Raw genomic sequence first — 19,373 nt, forward strand, 5'->3', positions numbered from 1 at the left:
ATAAGTTAGATGCTTGAAATTTGATATGCACTCCCACACACACAAAGATCTCTCTTTTATAACACGCCACGCGGACGAAGTCGCGAAATAATGCTAGCTGTCAGTTTTGAGCATACCTGGTCTTAATTAAAACACATAATAACGGGTTCTTACTGCATTTAAAATAGGCATATGAGACTCCCGATATTTCGACACTGTTGCAAGTGCCATGATCACGGGATGACTGATCATCATATCCCTATTTTAAACGCGGTAGGAATCTGATATTATGTGTTTTAATTATGATAATATGGTCTTCTTATACCATGGACTTGACCTAACCTCAAAAATCTCTTACCTCCTTCACGTCCGGCTCGAGAAGCGTCTGCTTGACTTGTTCGATCTCTTCTTCCTCCTTCTTCCTCTGTATCTTCTCTTCTGCAGCGCGGAGCTCCTTGTCGATCTCGTCTGCGTACTCCACCTTCTTCGCTTGAGGACCCTCCTGGACACAGAATACACAATAGGGTATTTTACCGGGCCAAAGGTAAATTCATCATCATCAGCCCATTAACGTCCCCACTGCTGGGGCACGGGCCTTCCCTATGGATGGATAGGGAGATCGGGCCTTAAACCATCACGCGGGCACAGTGCGGATTGACGGTTATTAACGACTGCTAATGCAGACGGGACCAACGGCTTAACGTCCCTTCCGAAGCACGGAGGAGCTCGAGATGAAAACTTTTTTTTGTGGTCACCCATCCTATGACCGGCCTTTGCGAAAGTTGCTTTACTTCAACAATCGCAGAAATTATAAAATGCTAATCTAGAATAGAAGGCTGCTGTTAATCTTAGGACGGAGGTGCTCACTAAGACGGGATTTTGCGAAATTCAACCCCTAAGGGGGTGAAAAGGGATGGCAAAGTTTGTAAGAAACTTCTATAGTTTTAATAGTTTCACGGTATCGAAGTCGCGAATAACTTCTTCTTGTCGTGTAGGTTGTGAGGTGGATTACCAACCCCGTCAACACTGGTGTCAGGGTTGCTATTAAGTACTTAAATCAGTAAATAATAACCGGGACCAACGGCTTAACATGCCTTCCGAGACACGGATTGTCTTACTTTTTGGACAATCAGGTGATCAGCCTGTAATGTCTAACCAAACTTGGGATCATAAAGTGAATTTTGCGATTTGTCCCCACCGGGATTCGAACCCGGGACCTCCGGATCGTGAGCACAACGCTCAACCACTGGTCCACGGAGGCTGTTAAACTTATTATGGGGAAATATTTTCTTTATTGACAGCATATTTTTGACTGCGGTTTGGTATTTATTACACAGTATTTAGTGGTCTATTTTGGTAAATATGTCTCATCAGTGGTGGATATTTGGACCAGTTTTGGTCAATCACCATTCTATAAATCTATACATATAAAAGTAAGTGCGCAGTGCAAACAAATGTTAAATAGCAATATTGCTTTCTTAGATGAATTGTTACGATGTGGCCATTTTAACAACCCAGTTACTGGCAATTTTACTTTATTCTTCTTCGTAAACATAATACTCACCGGGTGCACAGGGTCCTCGATGGAGAATCCCATGTCGACATCTTGCTTCCAGAGCACCTCGATGAGGTCCATATCCTGTAACAAACACAGATAAACAGACATTAGCATGCTATCTTCTCCTATCGTGTGGGTTGTGAGGTGAATTACCAACCTCATCAACCCTGGTGTCAGGGTCATTATTGAGCCGCCAAAGGTGACATGGCTCATGTAACGATTACTCACTTACATAAGTAAATTAAATAGTAACCGGGACCAACGGCTTAACGTGCCTTCCGAAGAACGGATCATCTTACTTTTTGGACAATCAGGTGATCATGCTATGAAAAATATATATGTATATAGGTAGCTTTTGTGTGGCTTTGGCGTAATGTATGTTATATGTAAATGTAACTCGCAAAAGTTATATGTTCCTTGCGTACACAGGGTGTCAGTAACATCGTAACGAATACTGAGGGGGATAACAGACCATGATTCTGAGTTGATATCAAGTGGAATTTTCGTGTTTTTTTAATTATTTTCAGCTCGAAAATTCCACTTGATAACTACTCAGAATCATAGTCTGAATCATCCCTCAAAGTTTACGTTACGATGTCACTAACACTTGTATAGTTATAAATTATATAGCGCTTGTATCTCTGAAGGGGTAGGCATAGGTGTTTAGATTTTTTTTTAAATACAAATTATAAAATTTTCGTTACAACATTTCATAAAAAGTGTCTCATTTGACTAGTTATACTGTTGTTTTAATAGACTTGAATTTTGTACCGGGTGAGAACCCTCACCGCTCCCCATTTGTCCGGCCGAGTAGTTAATGCCATCTGCGGCAAATCTACAATAAAAAAGACTAGACTATTCATACGGGCGGAGTCATAAAGGTGGTAAAGAAATAAAAACCAGTTTTGTAGAAGTAAATAGGTAGGCAAATACATAAATCATCCACATTTAATGACTTTGAATACAAAGTTAATAACAAATCTTAGGCATTAAACCAACTGCAGTCCAAACCAGATAAAAAGTAAAAATAAGTGGCCACAGAATCACAATTTTAACTTAATAATCTTAGAGATAAGTATCAAATTAGAATAAAAACTAAGTCCATTTTATATTGAAAAATATATACCAATTTTATATTTCGATATGGCGTACGAGCACATGTAAATGTGAAGAAATGTGTGCTTAAAGCCCGTTAAATAAGGTAGTTTTTAGCACGAGAGTGTGAAATGGATTTTGCCGCCAATCAACTTAAATCTATCTTCGATATGTTACCATTGTTTTCAAAGTCATATTTTACACGAAAAATTAAACGAGTTCGTTTTAGGCGGGTTATCACGTTGGTCTAACTTTAAGTTCGGTGAGTGGGTACTTAGTACTCATTGGGATATAGTAGTGAGTTTATGTTATGTGATTTAGAACTCGCAGTCTAAAAGGAAACTATAGGCCCAATACCTTGAAATCACGTTGCAATCGAGTTTAACAAGTACCACATCGCTGTGAGGGGTCGATTTGATTAGTTTCGCCGTGGGGCGTACATAATCCATACTTCAATCTTCTTTCAGTATTACCTATATTAAAGCTCCTGGTTATATTTTAACAAACACATACGTAAACTCACGCCTGTGGCCTTTTACAGGGTGGGCAGGATCACAAATACTCGGAAGACAACTTGCAGCCACTGTTGATACAAAGTCGTAAGATGGATATGATGAACCGTATGGTGACAAGGGAGCCTATCATCCATCATAATGAACCCAACATGTTAGAAAAGACAATTTCTCTGTCGGTTTTTACGACATACCCGAGAAAATAAACATCAGTATCGATCTTCCTAGTCTAAGTTTACAGATTGTAGGAATTTAACCTACTTTCATAGGATTTATTTTATTTTTACAACAAAATACGAAACCACTAACGCCATCTATACTTCACTTTATGAAACTTAGATGCAGCGCCATCTATATATTTTTTAAAGAAACTCACATACAGCGCCATCTATCTACACACGATTGAACCAGAATGCCATGCGGTACGAATAGTGGTTCGAGACTGAGACGCTTTTATATTTGCTATTCGACACTAGGTGTCGCTGGTGGCAAAAATATGAACGTGGTTCAAGTTGCCTATATTTAAAATACAAAATGCAAATCATTTTCCGTACCATAAGTAAATAAAATAATAAAGACAAATTAAGTATAAAATAACGAGGCATAAAGAGAAAATACTATCGGCAGCTTTATATTTAGTTACAAATGTAAGTTAGGTAGGTAGGTACCTACTCGGTATTTTTTGGTAACTTTACAGAGCTACACTTAAATTTTCTTGTCATAATATGATGATTGAACACTTTGTTATAATATTTTCTTTCTGACAATAAGAAAATACGTAATCAAAAACATTTTTATTATTACACAATGTAACGCAAACTCGAAACCGAAGTTGCTGACAAAAACAAAGAGAAAGTTTTTGGAAAACTCGACTAGATGGCGTTGTTAATGAAAAAAAAATGTTCTAGAACAGAATATTTCCACGAAACGAGTTATTTTTCGTATAAATAGTAAACAATTTGCGGTCAAGGTAAGGCAAGGTCGAAAGACGCGTATAAAACGCATGACGTTTTCAACATCTGCCTGGTAAGGTTGCCAATGGTGCGTAGGGCTGAAAACACAGCTGTTTAAAAAATAAAATTAGGTAGGTATGCATACTATTTGGGGATTTTCAAAACAAGAGTGAAAATAGGCACTATTTGAGATTGTGTATTGTGAAACACCAGGCTTTGATCGTGGTCAAAAGCACTTGAATCTTTTAATAGTAAAAATAATGCATCGAAGACGAACGCTTTGTGCTTACCTACTGAATTATAAATACGGTCACGAGCAAAAATATGCATACACTTTGATACCATGTCGCATGACGTTTTTTGACAAACTGCACTGTAAGTCTCACTAAGTGTCAAATATGTTAGTGCAACAGAGTCCTAAAGTGGGTACATTATATTGCTCATGACTGTACATAAACTCACGCCGTAATTCCTAATGTGGTGGGCAGAGCCACTTTTCTTGGGGACGAGGTGAATAAAAGAGAAGGTGCAGGTCGTGTCGTATCAGGAGGTGAAGGATTTGGCGGGAAGAAGAGAGCAATGGCGATTACTCCACCGACAAGAGCGCAGCTCTTAAATAAAGAGAGAGCAACAAACTAAGTTAACGACCATATCCCTATTGGGGTAGTCAGAGGTACATCCATCGCAAGAAGAAGTGCTTAAACACGTTATAAAAAATAAAATGTGTGTAGGTATGTTCTTTCCGAACAATTCTTCCGTCGCAGTATTTATATCTATGACCTAGTCTAGACGCCCATATAATACAACTATAAGAGCTATACTTCCTAGAAGTGAGTAACCCATGTTGCCAACAGCTTCCTGGCGCACTTCAGACTATTTACGCCATAAGCTACTTGACAATCTAGTCAATTATTTTTTTTTTTGGTTTTCCCCGAAGGGTAAGGCAAAGGGAACTATGCCCATACAGCCATGTCTGACGTATTTTTTTCTTGATGATTAATGAAATGATGAAAGGTGATGATGATGAAACCTAAGCCCCCACCCTCGGAGTAGACTTCTACTCCGAACCCCAAACGAATTAACTCAAAAGTCCGCATAAACTTTTGAGTTATGAAGCGGCTTCCCGGCACGAAGCGAAAATAGGCAGATACACTTTGTTCATTGAATACTCCAATATAATAACACTCGCGAATGTCTTCCGACTAACTTAATGCGATCATTAACCACAAAACACCACTTCGTATTAATTATTTAGATTACTCAATGAAGAAAGCAACTGTCCCGTTCCCGTTTCCCGCCGAAAAGCCCAATCTAGACAAATGAGACATTTATTTTATACAAAACGTCAAAACATAAATTGTCTATGGAATAGCTTTTTGGCGGGAACGGGAACGGGACGGTTGCTTTTTTCATTGAATAATCTAAAAAAATAATACGAAATGGTGTTTTGTGGTTAATGATCGCATTAAGTTAGTCGGAAGACATTCGCGATAGTGTTATTATATCGGAATATTCGATAAACAAAGTGTATCTGCCTATTTTCGTTCCAAGAAGCCGCTTCATAACTCGGAAGTTTATGCGGACTTTTGAGTTAATTCGTTTGGGGTTCATCAGTCATCCCGTGATCATGGCACTTGCAACAATGTCGAAATATCGGGAGTCTCATATCCCCATTTAGACGCGGTAAGAACCCGTTATTGTGTGCTTTAATTATGATAACCGCGTAAACTTAAAACATTGTATTGTAATTAACGCCCCATTTGTTTGTTATTATCGTCCCATACATACACAACACGTGTCATACAACAAAGTGCCATCCACCTGAGCTATATGTGGATTATTTACAACGCGCAACACGAGTCGTTAACACTTTCCCTATCATTCACTCGACTCTCATAGTTTGGCAGGAGGTCGACGCCACGTGGCCGGCCAATCAGCTCGCGACAACAAACAATTCAGGACCGCGATGCCGACCCCGCCGGCGTGGTCGATGATTTTTTTATTTATTTAAAAGGTACACACAACAGGTAACAATCATGCGCCCAACTGGGCACCCTCAGGCCTGTTGTCTTAAACGTTGTACCGGGTGAGAGCCTTCAGCGCTCCCCATTTGTCCGGCCAAGTAGTTAATGCCTGCGGCAAAAAATTACACATGTGGGTAATAACTAGATATTCAGCGCTTATCGCTATTGGTCCATTAGGTTGGCCCAACTGCTTGTTTGTGATAGTGATGTCAATTAAAACAAAATATTTTTTTGAAAGAAAACAAATACCTTTATTCTTCAATAATACTAACTAAATAATCAAGTTTTCTTTGGAAATCAGTATAATCATAACAAAAAGTATGACTCAAGGAGATTCGCCCAAACCCGTCAATCTCGAATGGGATCTCGCTATATTTTGCTATGCATTGTGCTCAATAAAGTATTTTATCTATCTGTCTATGCTTCGGGATTGATCCCGGAAAATAAGACGAGTTTTCGCGAGACCGGGATCCCGGGATCGGGATTGCAGTCCTTGTCGGGACACAAAGGATATAGACCTCAAACGTGCAAAGTTCAATGACAGTAGACCAGTCTCGCCGTCTAGGAAACCAAGGGCGATCGATAAAGAGCAACGAATTATGAATCCCAAGGGGTTTAAAACGGCCACATCGAATCAATTCATCTAAAGGTGACTGACTGGTGTTACGAGGAGTAATGTAATGTGGTCGCCAGGATCGAACCATATCTCCCATAGTGAACCCAGATGGTTCCCAGGTGGTATAGCCGAGCTGCATTGTGTGCCTGATGCGGCAGAGACTTGGTTAAAGCTGGATATATGATCCACCCAGGATATTTTATTTTTGTCTGCCATACGCAATAATAATTTAATGTGTTAGACAGCGAGCGTTCGTGCTGTCAGTACAGGGAAATAAGGCGCTCGTAGCGAGCATCAACACTGATTTTAAGCACATGACGTAACATATCATGCTCGCTGCGAATGGTACAATACGTCTCGTAACGCCGGTCATTACCAACTTTAAAAAATCAATTTTGCTATTTGACTTCAACTTTATGGTTTATGGCAACCGGTCCTCGTATAGTAGACAACCATTACTGCCAGAGTCAAGTATAGAAAATTTAAAATTTAAAAAGTACGCTATCAGCAGACCATCTCAGTGGTTCCAGAAGACATTAGTGTTTCAAATGTCAGATCCCACATATGCTTGCAAGCAAACTGAGCGTGTAACATTCCTATCACACCTAACAAACGACCTGATGACCTTGAAGACCTGAACCGATTTCCACCAAACCTAGCTAAGAACTCTCTCGACTGATATACCTTGCAAACAAAAAAAAACGCTCTAAAATCGGATCATCCGTTTGGGAGCTACGATGCCACAGACAGACACATACACATTTACACACACACACACACACACACCCCGTCGTTTTTGCGTCGGGGGTTAAAATGACACTTGACCACAGAGAATGTCTGAAAATTGTATCCAAAGTCAATCCAAGGATAACTATTGTATTACCTGAAATAGGAGAACACTGCTATTTTACATTTGCGCATATAAAAGTAAGTATGCAAAGCAAACAAACGTCAAATAGCAATATTGCTTTCTTAGATGAATTGGGTAGTTTAGTTTCCTAGGTCAAAGATAAATTATCAAATTCTGCGAATTATGCCGCCATTTGCCATCTACCTAGTTAAGAGTCTTTTGTAATTATTTATTTTTATTTTGGTGGAATGAAGTATATCTACAGATAACAAAAAAAACTTTTTAATTTTTCTATTTAACTTATTAATGAATTTTAATAAAGAAATTCCGTAGTCATTTCGTGTTTTGACGTTTAGTAAAAAGTAACTGATTTGACTAGTTGGAAACTAACCTATTGCTTCGATTTTAACCCCCTCAAAAATTAACGGTTTGACCCCGAAACAATGAATTCAGAATTTAAAAACTGTTTAAAATAAATAAATAAATGCCAAGAAAATTTCAACCACTATGGTTCTGTGGTACACCGGTTTGCTTCTCAAACGGGGAGCTCCGGTTCGAACTCGGTACTGGACTTGCACCAATGAGTTATTAATTTATCTTCAGTGCAGTTTTCACTAACACAGTTGGCTCGACCATTATAGACGGCGACACGGCTCTTGTGTCAAATTACCATATTACACACATACATAAGATTACGCCTATTTCCCACTGGGGTAGGCAGACACCACGACATTCCACTTACTACAAATACCTACCGTGTTGACTAAAACAACCCGTTGATTACCATCTCTGCCCGCCCGGCGTGTAACGTGGCGTGAAGATTTAAATCTTCAAAGTACGATTCGCCAATCCGCACATTCAAGTGTCAATGACATTGGGTTCATTGACCTCAGGCTAGTCAAACTTAACTCCTCGTTTATAAAGTTTACTTTACAAGTCGAGTTTTTGGTAAAGTTATTCTAACATTCCTACGCGATAAAAAACATAAATTCACGAATGAAATCTAATGGAAGTCCCCATCTTGTCTATGACAATACCTTTTTTATAGTAACCAAAACCATAGACATTTTTACATTTTGTTTCTGATCCGAATATAATCCAACCACGAGCACATGAACGTCGGAGTTGAAGCAGTCGCCATAGCCGAAGTCGGCTGGTTAGGGCATAAAATCGACCTAGGTTATACCGTGCGACTATCGACCTTGCTTGCGTGACTCATATCATATCATTATATTGCAGTAGGTACTAAACAAACATACACTAACACATACACTCATGACGATTAATATCATGGCAGCCATTAGGCTCTAGAAAGACAGACCGCATTTCAACTGCAATCCAACCGCAAGTTGCAGTTTGAATGCAGTTGACACGACTGCAATAGAACTGTCCGATTGAAGCACGTAATCTATGGGGTAATAACCTTGACAGCAGGGTTGATGGGGTTGGTAATCCACCTCACAATCCACACGATAGAAGAATATATACACCCATTCCTCGCCAGCTATGTTTGAATTCCATGTAATAGCGACCCTATCGCCATTAACCGTGCACCATGTCCTGGAAACCACGTGATATTAATCTCTGATCCAAACGTGAATTCAAATTCATAAAGTCCAATTCGGTGGTTTAGTGCCCTAGCCGGGATTCGACCCGTGACCCTACGGCGTAAGTAACGCGTTGAATAAATATTTTGCTTGAAAACCAATTATTTACACCTGAAGACTACATTATAATCAATAAGCGTGCACTTTTAACATTTGACACGGCATGTGCGCGCGCGCACAAACCTCATAAATAAATAATACGTTTACTTTTCATTCGTCCGTCTTCTTCTATCGTGTGGATTGTGAGGTGAATTACCAACCTCATCAACCCTGGTGTCAAGGTTATTATTGAGTCGTCAATGGCCCCTGGCATGGCTCATGTAACGATTACTGACTTACATCAGTAAGTAGTACCTAACTGGGACCAACGGCTTAACGTGCCTTCCGAAGCACGGATCATCTTACTTTCGGACAATCAGGTGATCAGCCTGTAATGCCCTAACCAAACTAGGGATCACAAAGTATTTTTTTTGATATGTCTCCACCGGGAGTCGAACCCGGGCCTCCCGGATCGTGAGCTCGATGCTCAACCACTGGACCACAGAGGCCGTTACACATACAATACAATGCTCCAAAGAGGCTTTGCATCAAAACCCTAAAATAAAGCCAAGCCACTCACCTCTTGTGTAAGCTCGTCTCCAGTATGGTTCCCTTCATCAGGCTCCGACTTCACGTCCTCCTTCACCGACATATCCATCTCACTCACACCACTGGAACTAGCTGACGTAAAACTAGTGCTCGCTCTTTCCCTCTTCACACCCAACACCAATTCCTCTTCAAACATTGGAGCTAATTCGTAGACTTCGGAATCCAAAGGGGTGTTTTCTAGGAGATACTGCTCCAAGTTTTCTTGCTGTTGTTTGACGTCAATGCAGTCGAGGTCACTTCTGAGTTCCTTGACGTCATCAAAGAGCTCTCCGTAGTCCTGCAGGTCAGCCATGTTTTGGTGGAAAACTGAGTTCTCGCCAAGCTCAAACTTTTCAGACTTCGCCGTGAAGTACGGTACGAAGTCATCCATGGCGTTGTCGCTGTAAAGGTCTTCATTTTGAGGCTCTTTCTTGATCTTTACGTCGAGCAAATCCTCAGATTCGTCGACTGGTTCCTTTTTAATCTGCATGTTTGGTTGGACTAGAAACTCGTTGACGTCAAAAGACCTGGTCGCGATTTCAGCGAAGATATCCGACTCTGTATGGTTGGTTAAGAAGTCTGGGGAGAGGGTGACGACAGCGTCGGGCCGCGGCGGTTCTTGTGCTTGAATCTCTGGTTGTTCTTGGCTGTCTTCTTCTTCGGAAACTTTGACTTCTTGCGCTACGTTGTCGTCAGCAGAGACCCCATCCTGGCCCGCCTCGTCGACCGGCTGGCCCGCGAGCGGCGGCACTACTGTATCGGTCGCCACGTTATTCACTAAATATGTATGAAGTATTGGATTCACGCGTATACGGGCATTGTTTTCCAAGTTAAAGTCGGCGTAGCGACCCAGAGAGTTCAGCTCCTCGAATATTTCTCTCTCGTAGTTTATCAGGATGTTGTCTAGGGACTTTGGATGGACGAAGCGGGGTCTGATGAGGGTGCGAGCTTCTTGCTCGGCTGACCAATCAGATCCGTTGGAGATGTGCAGCCCGGAGAGCAGCTGTTGCGTCTCTTGCTCCAAGTAGTCGTTAGGGTCTACCTTCAAGAGACTCAGTACCAACGCCAAGCGCAACAACTCGTCCCCATATAATTTCTTCAACGCGATCATTGTAACTTTTTGAATTTCAAATCGCACGCCGACCGGTTTGAAATTAAAACTAAAAGTCAGTCTCTTTAAAATTCTATTAAGTTGAGCACTAAAATACTGTGAGATCAATTGTTAAGCTTTTTATGTTTATTTACAGCTAGGGAATAGTTCTTGTTGTTTTTTTGAACTTTTGCGTCGCGTCTCGCCTTTTGCGTTTGTCGGGAGACATGTTTTTGAGCTGTCACTTTTCACGCGCGTAATAGTCCACTGTAGTACATGTCGCGTTCGGATACATCATCATAGTTGATTCACAAAAATGTCAAAATTCACAAAACTGTTTCTTTGGCTTCGCGCCAAAATCACCACTTGCACTTCTCGGGAAATTGTCTAAACTGGAACAAAACGATATTGTGACCTTGGATACTGTAGCGATGGGAAAAACATGTTTTCATTAAAAGAGAAACTAGAAAAATACACAAGACAACAAATCTCTTTGACTGTATAACGCAAATCCTTTGCCTTTGATTGTCTCAAGCTACAAATAAATCTATTTTGCTAGAAATGATTTCAAGATCAAAACAAAACAGGCTGAAAACAGCAGTCTATTAATTATCATAACAGATATTTTAAATATTGTAATTTATTTTCAAGAGGACAGTAAAAGTACGTTCTATTAACGATTGTTACCAAGTCTATGTGTGAATTAGGTATTCAAACTATTTAAAATTCAAAAATGTACCTATTCAACTGTAACAAAAACTCATTTACATTGCAATGGGCGCATCTGATTACCCTCTGACACTTCAAATAAAATACGTAATAAACCCAAACAAAAAAACAATCGTATTTATTCAATATCTTCGGGTCACATTACGTGGATTCAACACTGGAGCGTCACGTGAAAAACACCTTTTAAGAAACAAAATGTCAAATTTGTCACGAATTGTTTATTTTTTCAAATTCGAAATTCGCGGGAACAATGTTCTTTGTTTACGTTCGGGATCGCGGGCCGCGAGCGACCGCGGTGGCTGTTCGCATTCAACTGCGACGTTCAGATATCTCGTGCCACGCGCTGCGACGCCCGTGCACGTCAACGACCATTGTTTACTGACCTTTTATTTTTAAACTTTCGTTTAGAAATACTTTAAAGATGATAGATCTATACACTCTGGTCGACATGTCATCAACCAACTCAACTTGACTTTCCTTTACGGCAAGTTTTCCCAGAAAGGTTCGGTCTTGAGAGCTCAAGGTTCTCTGGTCAGTGTTGGACTTAGGTCACAGTGGGTTATTTCAACTTGTGTTTATGATTATCTTTGAGCACGTGATAACGTCGGGGAAGATAAATTGAATCGCAACAATGATGCCTTTGTCGTGATAAAACTTATCATTTACGTTATTTATTATAATAAAAGTAATTACGAAATTAATTTCGCTTAGGTACAGATGGTACAAAAATCAGATTACATTTTGATAAAACGAAAAAAGAGAAAGCGTATTTATTTATGATGCGAAGAAAAATGCGTAGGTCTAAAAAGTCACCCATTCCTGGACACCATATTTGACGAGTGTTTGAGATGTTATTATACAAAAATCCGCCTCTGTTTTAACGGTAAACAGGTTGAATCCACAAGAAAAAGAATAATAATAATATAGTAATTATATTATTGCGCTTGGTAACACTAATTATGAATAAGAAAGCGTAGCGTCTTCACATTTCCTAATTTGGCGCGAACCATCTCAATCATATGACTAAAATGGCGGAAGGTTTTTATGATGCACTTTAGTTTCAGTTCAGTGACATGTTTGCTCATCGATTTTTGTACCTATATCCTTTTTTGTAATTTCTTTATAACGATGACAAAAGGAATGAAAAAATAAATGAGTTGATTTTAACGAGGCGAGGGTATGTATTTTACGCATAATATATGTTTTTTGCTTGTTGTGCGTTTCTATTTGTGGACTAGTGTGTTTTGTTGCTCATTTTTGGATCTACTGCGGTGTAAATAAAGTATAAATCTTTCTTACTTTCCCACATTCTAGCCATGACTCACCCATTTAGCAAAACGTTTTTGCGTTTCATTGTTCCGAATACACCATCTACGGAACGTGACTCAAGAAACCTGAAAATAATTCAAAACTTCGGAACTTGTAACAAAACAAACACAACGTGACAAAATTGTATGATGAACCCTAATTATATCTATGTGAAAATTGACGATTAAGATTCTAATTTTCCTTTCGAGTTGAATAGTTCAGGTATACAGACCCCGAAATATATGGATGAATACTACAAGTCAATATCATGTCAAAACTTAAAGATATTTTAGCGGTCCGGTGCACAAAATTCGACCAAAAGATGTGAGCTGGTAAGTAAATATTAATTTTAACATAAGTAAACAATTTTTAATAACTTTTCCATAATAATTCAGCATTCATCATTCTGAATTTGAAGTCAGTCAGTCAGCTTTTTACGAGACGAGTTTGTAGGTGACGAAAGGATTTATATTTAATACGATAAAAGACGGGTAGCTATAAAAGACTACATCAAAACAAACAACAACGCGAAGCTCGGATCACGACATCAAAAAGTACCTAAAAATGGCATACACACGTTCATGTCAAAATAAATCAGTGTCAGGTGATAAAAGACGAATCATTAGCGCATATCTGAACGTAATTGAAAGACTTCAAGCTGCAGGCGTAAATTAAGATTTTTTAAAAGAAATCGCCATTTTTAATGGTGCCGTGTTTATTTACTTTTAGAGGAATTTTAGGTTATTGAACAGGCCGTGAAATCGTTTGAAAGACAAAATTGGATACCCGCCATAGATGCATTGCCCTTTTAAATTACTCCCATTTGCACCAGAACGGGCAAAAGTGGGTAGGAAGACATTTTTATTTTTTTATTTCAAAAGATTTAGGAATGAAACATAACATATGAGGAAGTCAGAAAGTAGCGCCGGTCACTGAGAAATTGAGGAGCAACAGGTTAGCATGGTATGAGGAGGGATGAAAAGCATGTTACGAGGAAAGTGGTGAGTATGAATGTGGATGGATATAGAGGCAGAGGACAACCCAAGAATGTGTGGATGGATTGTGTGAAGAAGGATATTGGCGTGAAAGGTGTGAGTACTCAGAATACAACTGACAGAGATAATTAGAAGAGGAGTACATTGTGCCGACTCCACTTAAGAGTGGAATAAGGACAGGAGAATGATGATGATCAGGTTGAGGACTGCGACTGACCCCAATCTCAACTAATAGTAAGTGAAGATGTGCACACTTTCGAAATCACTTTTCATCACTGATCATAAATTATATCACGTGCTCAGCGGTGAAGGAAAATATCGTGAGGACATCACATACCCGAGAAATGCATTTCGGAGGTATGTGATACCCTGTAACCCGTCTCAACAGACTAGATGTTTTTTTTTATTATGAATGTTGTGTTCGCTTGTAACTGGCTTACATATTAGTACTGTTTTACTTTGTTTAATTATGTCTTAACTAAATGTTAATGTGCATAGTAAGTGATCCATAGATTTTTTTGGAAAACATCTATTAATTGTAGTCTTCTGGCAACCCACTCTAAAATACGAGACATAAATGTCCGTCAGAATTGGACGAAACGGGAAATACTTTCCCTGGTATCTTTTGTTGAACGGCATTGAGATGACATAAAGGCCGTTTGCCCATGGCGGTATTCCAAACACCAACGACCAGGCCAAGATGATCCCCCAAACCCTCACACTCTCACCCAAGGTAAGCCTTTCTTATATTGGCATAGCAACACTCATTTTAATTATGCTACGAAGAAACGTGAAGGAACATGGTATATTTAGTTTCTTTGTTCGTTGCAGGAGACCTTATGGCTAAAATTAAATGCCGGCAATTGCTGGAGCGTGTGCAATCTTTGCTGCACAAAACTCACGGCTGGGATCCTTGGGTTGGACAGAGCTAAAGTTAGCCAAAGACAACCTCCAGCCATTAGATTATGTTATGATAGTGGACTCTGTTTTCCGCATTTAGGGTGGTATTAATAAACTAATCTCAGCTGAGACTGCCCTCAAGATCATGCTCAAGTCTATGTTTTTATATGAGAACTGTCACATTGACATGATCTTTAGAGCAGTCTCGAAGCTGAGATGAGTTTATTAATACCACCCTTAGCCTCTAAGATGGCATATTATGCGTGCTGTTGTTGTCTACGTAAACCAACCTGTAGCAGAGTACGAAACACATACTGGCTTTTCCTTCTCACTGTCAATCATTTTAAATTTCGAAATTAACATTTATTTATTTATTTATTTATTATACCTTTTTTTCACGACATTACAGTGCCGAAGCGCTAATGCGCCGTGAAAGTTAAATAGAGGCACACGCAGGTGCCATTAATAGGGCATTACAAAACAGAAATCACAAAAATCACAATACTTAAACTAAAATTAAATCACCTTTCACTCATCATTCATAGCCTCGCAGAACCTCAGACACTCACGACACACACTCGTCCATTCATTCATAAACAGATCACACTCTGGTGCTGAGTCCAAGAGTGCATTGAGCATGTGCTGTGCGCGGAGGAGCGGCGAGTGTCTGCGAGAGACAATGCGCGCCGGCGGCACGGCCAGCAGCGGGCGGCTGCCCATTCATTCCATTGCTGAACATTCCATTTCACAATTCATTTTATTCTACGCTGACGCATTGGTAATAGAAGTGTGTCCGCTATTTACCTCACAGCAGTTCCGGACACACTTCTATAACCAATGCGCCAGCGCAGCTTCACGCATTGTCTTACCGTCAATTTAAAATGATTGACGGTAAGACAATGATAAGGAAAAGCCAGTATGTGCAGAGTTTGTACTCTGCTACAAACCTAACTCCATCCAGAAGCTCAGAAGCCTCCAAGGATTTTCACAGGCTTCACGGAGCGACCCAATCCTTTGAGGATTTGTACCCATTGTGCTGACACTCCAGTGTATTCCAGGATTACATGGGAGGCAGTTTCTTCTGCATCCAGACAGCCTCTACAACAGGCTGTCTGTTAGCCCTAAAATCCAGCCATTTGAAAAATGACATTGATATTTGATTATCGACTCGCTTCTATTTTTAGGTTATCATTTTATAATTTATTTTTGACTATTCTATTGGCTCGTTATTTATAAGGCACATCAACAGTACAAACACACACAATTAATATAACTTTCTTAAGGCACAACTTATGTAATTAACATGTACAGCCATGAGCAATATCATGTACCCACTTTAGAACCCTGTCGCACTATCATATTCGACATTTAATGAGACCTACGGTTTAATTTGTCAAAAAAGTTAATGTGACATGGTTTCAAAGTGTATACATATTAGTACTCGTGACCGTATGTAGAATTTGTTTTAGGTAGTTGAAGAACAAAAAAAAATAACGGAATAACAAAAGGTATTAAAAGTTACAGCCAGGCAACACTACAACAAAAAAAAGAAGAATAGGTACAAGAAAAAATGTTTTTTTTTTTAAATAAAAGGATAAGATTTATCGCGTCGGCGTCGATAAGCGAGCATGCTTCAGGGGCTGGTCTATGCCATGCATAACAGCGATAGTGTTCAAAATGTCGCGATAATTCCTCAATTGTGGCCTGCGGTTTTTCTTGCTTTGGAGTGATAAAGTTATCAGCCCAACCATTACAAACATAAGCTCACGACTATATCCCAATTGGGGTAGTCAGGTACATCCATCGCAAGATGAACTAAGTACCATCTTACCGAGCTTCCTGTTAGACCAACGTGGTGAGCCGTATCGCCGTCTATAATGGTCGAGCCAACTGTGTTAGTGAAAACTGCACTTAAGATAAATTAATAACTCATTGGTGCAAGTCCGGTACCGGAGTTCGAACTCCTACAGGACCACAGTGACTTTTTACCATAATAGAATCCAAATAATATTTTGGTATTTACAAACGGCAACTCTCCGCTCCCCACCAGCGGCTGAGCTAGGTTTACCTCGCCCCCTCGGTCTTACTTTAGTCTTCAACCGTATGGCGTCAGACGTCACACACACAGATGCGCGTGTACGATAACGTCAATGTGTAGTGTCTGTGTAAAACGAGGTGTTTTGTATCAAGTGTCCGGGGTGTGGCATAACCGAGAATGTGTCCACTAAAACTATGTACAACATGATAACGTCACTGTATTGCACAACTTTTGCATCATATAAACTTTCAAATCATAAGTAAGTAGATATTCTTACGGACTTTGACCTTTCAATAAAGCACTTAGCAATGACACTTCAATACAGGTTTTTTTTCTGTTAATCTAAGAACACGTAATCATAACATAAGCTCATGGCTATATTGTCTAGTCAGAGGTACATCCATCGCAAACACTGTAACTCTGTAATATCTTTAACACGCAAAAAAAAAAATGTAACACGCAACATTCACGAATAAATATTTTTGTATTTTTTTTTTGTACCCATGCTTCAGCCAGCTTTTTATAATTTCTATTAGACCAACGTGATAGGTGTTGACCGGTATCGCCGTCTAACGGTCAAGCCGACTGTGTTAGTGAAAATTGCACTTTAAGATAAATTAATCATTGGTACAAGTCCAGTCCCGGGCTTACCTAACCTGAAAATTTGACAGGTCCGGTTTTTTTACAGAAGCGACTACCAGTCTGACCTTCCAACCCGCGAAGGGTAAACCAGCCCAATACGTATCAGCCGGTTAGACCACATATCCCCAAAACCCATTTCTCGGGAATGTGGGTTTCCTCACGATGTTTTTCTTCGCCGCTGAGCACGTGATAATAATTTATGATTCAAGAACGAATTCGAAAACAATTTCGGAACTCATTGGTTCAGGCCCGTGTTGGGATTCAAACCTGCGATCTCACAGTGAGAATCAAACGTTCTTCCAATCACGACATCGCTGTAAAATAATAATAAACAGGGAATATAAATAATTTAGGTATAGTTAATTTATTTGTTTTTTATAGATAATTTGTAGTTGCATAATTTGTATAATATATAAAAAAAGAATAGTTTTTGTATTGCAAAAACCATAAACAATAAATAAATTGACGTTACACATTCGAATTTTAAAGAACCAAAAAAACCGCGAAAAATTCTAAAGTCTATGCCTGGAACTGAGATTAGATAATAACGTCTGGATTTTTCCAAATCGCTTAGATACCTACCTACCTAACCTAAAAACGTCAATCCCATATTAATTAAATTTCAATTTCATTTATTCCGAATTATGCATTCACCATAGAAATATATTTGGAAAATTTTATCGGCCCGGACTCTACCTAGTTTACATTATAAATCTATGCGCGCGCACAGCAATATCTGAACGAAAAGCCAGTGGCCGCATCACCTTGAACTCTTTGCCGGTCATCACCGAAAAAATAACAAAATGACGTAAAAAGCGGCGGGAAAATCACACGTAAGATTTGGCGGGTCTCGTGAAGCTATTTTCAATTATTATCTCATTGTAGGTACTAATAGTATTTTCGACTTACTACCTACCTATAAATAGGCTAGTTTCCAACTAATCAAATCAGTTACTTTTTACTAAACGTCAATACCCTAAATTACTATGGAATTTGTATGAAAAAGCACAATGTGACGTCGTAGAAAAACGTGATAAAATGTCGCACATTTATTGTTTTTCTTGGTTAAAATTAAAAAATAAGAAAAAAGAAAACGTTTTTTTCAGCTTTAGATCTGTCTTTAGGTACCTACTTAGTAATCAGAATTTCATAATTCATCTTTGACCTAACTAGGTAACCTATTAGGTATATTAGTAATTTCCCTTGTTTACTTGACGTATTATTAAGTTGCTTATAGCAATCATCAGTAGGTGATGATTGCTACCTAGTGTTATACATTTTACATAAACGACTGTCGAACTGACTTAACATCCCGAAACTTGAGTAACCAGACCAAGCAAAAAAATCTAAATCCTGTACGGAATGAAAAAACTCTATTCTTTGGTTTACACTCAAAGTTTAAATATTGATCTAAATATAAATTTTACAATTTTCTCGGAAGCCGCGCGCGCTACACAGACTAATACGTAGATATTTTATAATCTGTGCACAATCCATCCAAATAGCATCACATCTAGCACTGGCCGAATAACCTTGAACTGTCCGCGGTCGCGTGAAACAAACATCTGATCTGACGTTTATATTGGCGGGAAAGAAAGCTACGCCCAAAGTTTAATGTTTGGACATTCGTGTTTACCAAAGCTCTTAAATGTTTATTTATATTTCGAACTTGTTTTCATTGAATATACGTTTTTGCGAAGTTTGCTGTAGTTAGATACTTAATTATCTTCTTTCTATGTTCGACTGGGAGCGAATAAAAAACAGAACGCATTCAGCTGTTTATCTTCTCAAGTGGGCTAGATGTAGGGCGTAGATTCCCCGATGAAAAAAATATTTTGGACGGAATCCCT

The 19,373-nt window shown here is 39.2% G+C and overlaps 1 protein-coding gene across 10 annotated transcripts in view; it reads right to left on the reverse strand.

Annotated features, from left to right (window-relative positions):
* Nucleotides 1-19,373, reverse strand: part of LOC126379371 (nuclear factor erythroid 2-related factor 2-like) — a 128,143-nt gene that overhangs the window by 93,276 nt on the left and 15,494 nt on the right. For 4 of the 10 annotated variants that reach the window (XM_050028103.1, XM_050028102.1, XM_050028101.1 and 1 more), the window contains exons 2-4: nt 9,814-11,303; nt 1,544-1,618; nt 338-481 (exon numbers count right to left, since the gene is read on the reverse strand). In XM_050028103.1, the coding sequence (XP_049884060.1) occupies nt 338-481; nt 1,544-1,618; nt 9,814-10,932 (1,338 nt within the window). In that variant the 5' untranslated portion in view covers nt 10,933-11,303. Of the gene's footprint in view, nt 1-337; nt 482-1,543; nt 1,619-9,813; nt 11,335-11,650; nt 11,965-19,373 lie in introns of those variants that run through there. The other 6 variants (XM_050028095.1, XM_050028097.1, XM_050028098.1 and 3 more) reach the window with 6 other exon arrangements.

Source organism: Pectinophora gossypiella, chromosome 29 (genome assembly GCF_024362695.1).
Source record: "Pectinophora gossypiella chromosome 29, ilPecGoss1.1, whole genome shotgun sequence".
Taxonomy (NCBI): Eukaryota; Metazoa; Arthropoda; class Insecta; order Lepidoptera; family Gelechiidae; genus Pectinophora; species Pectinophora gossypiella.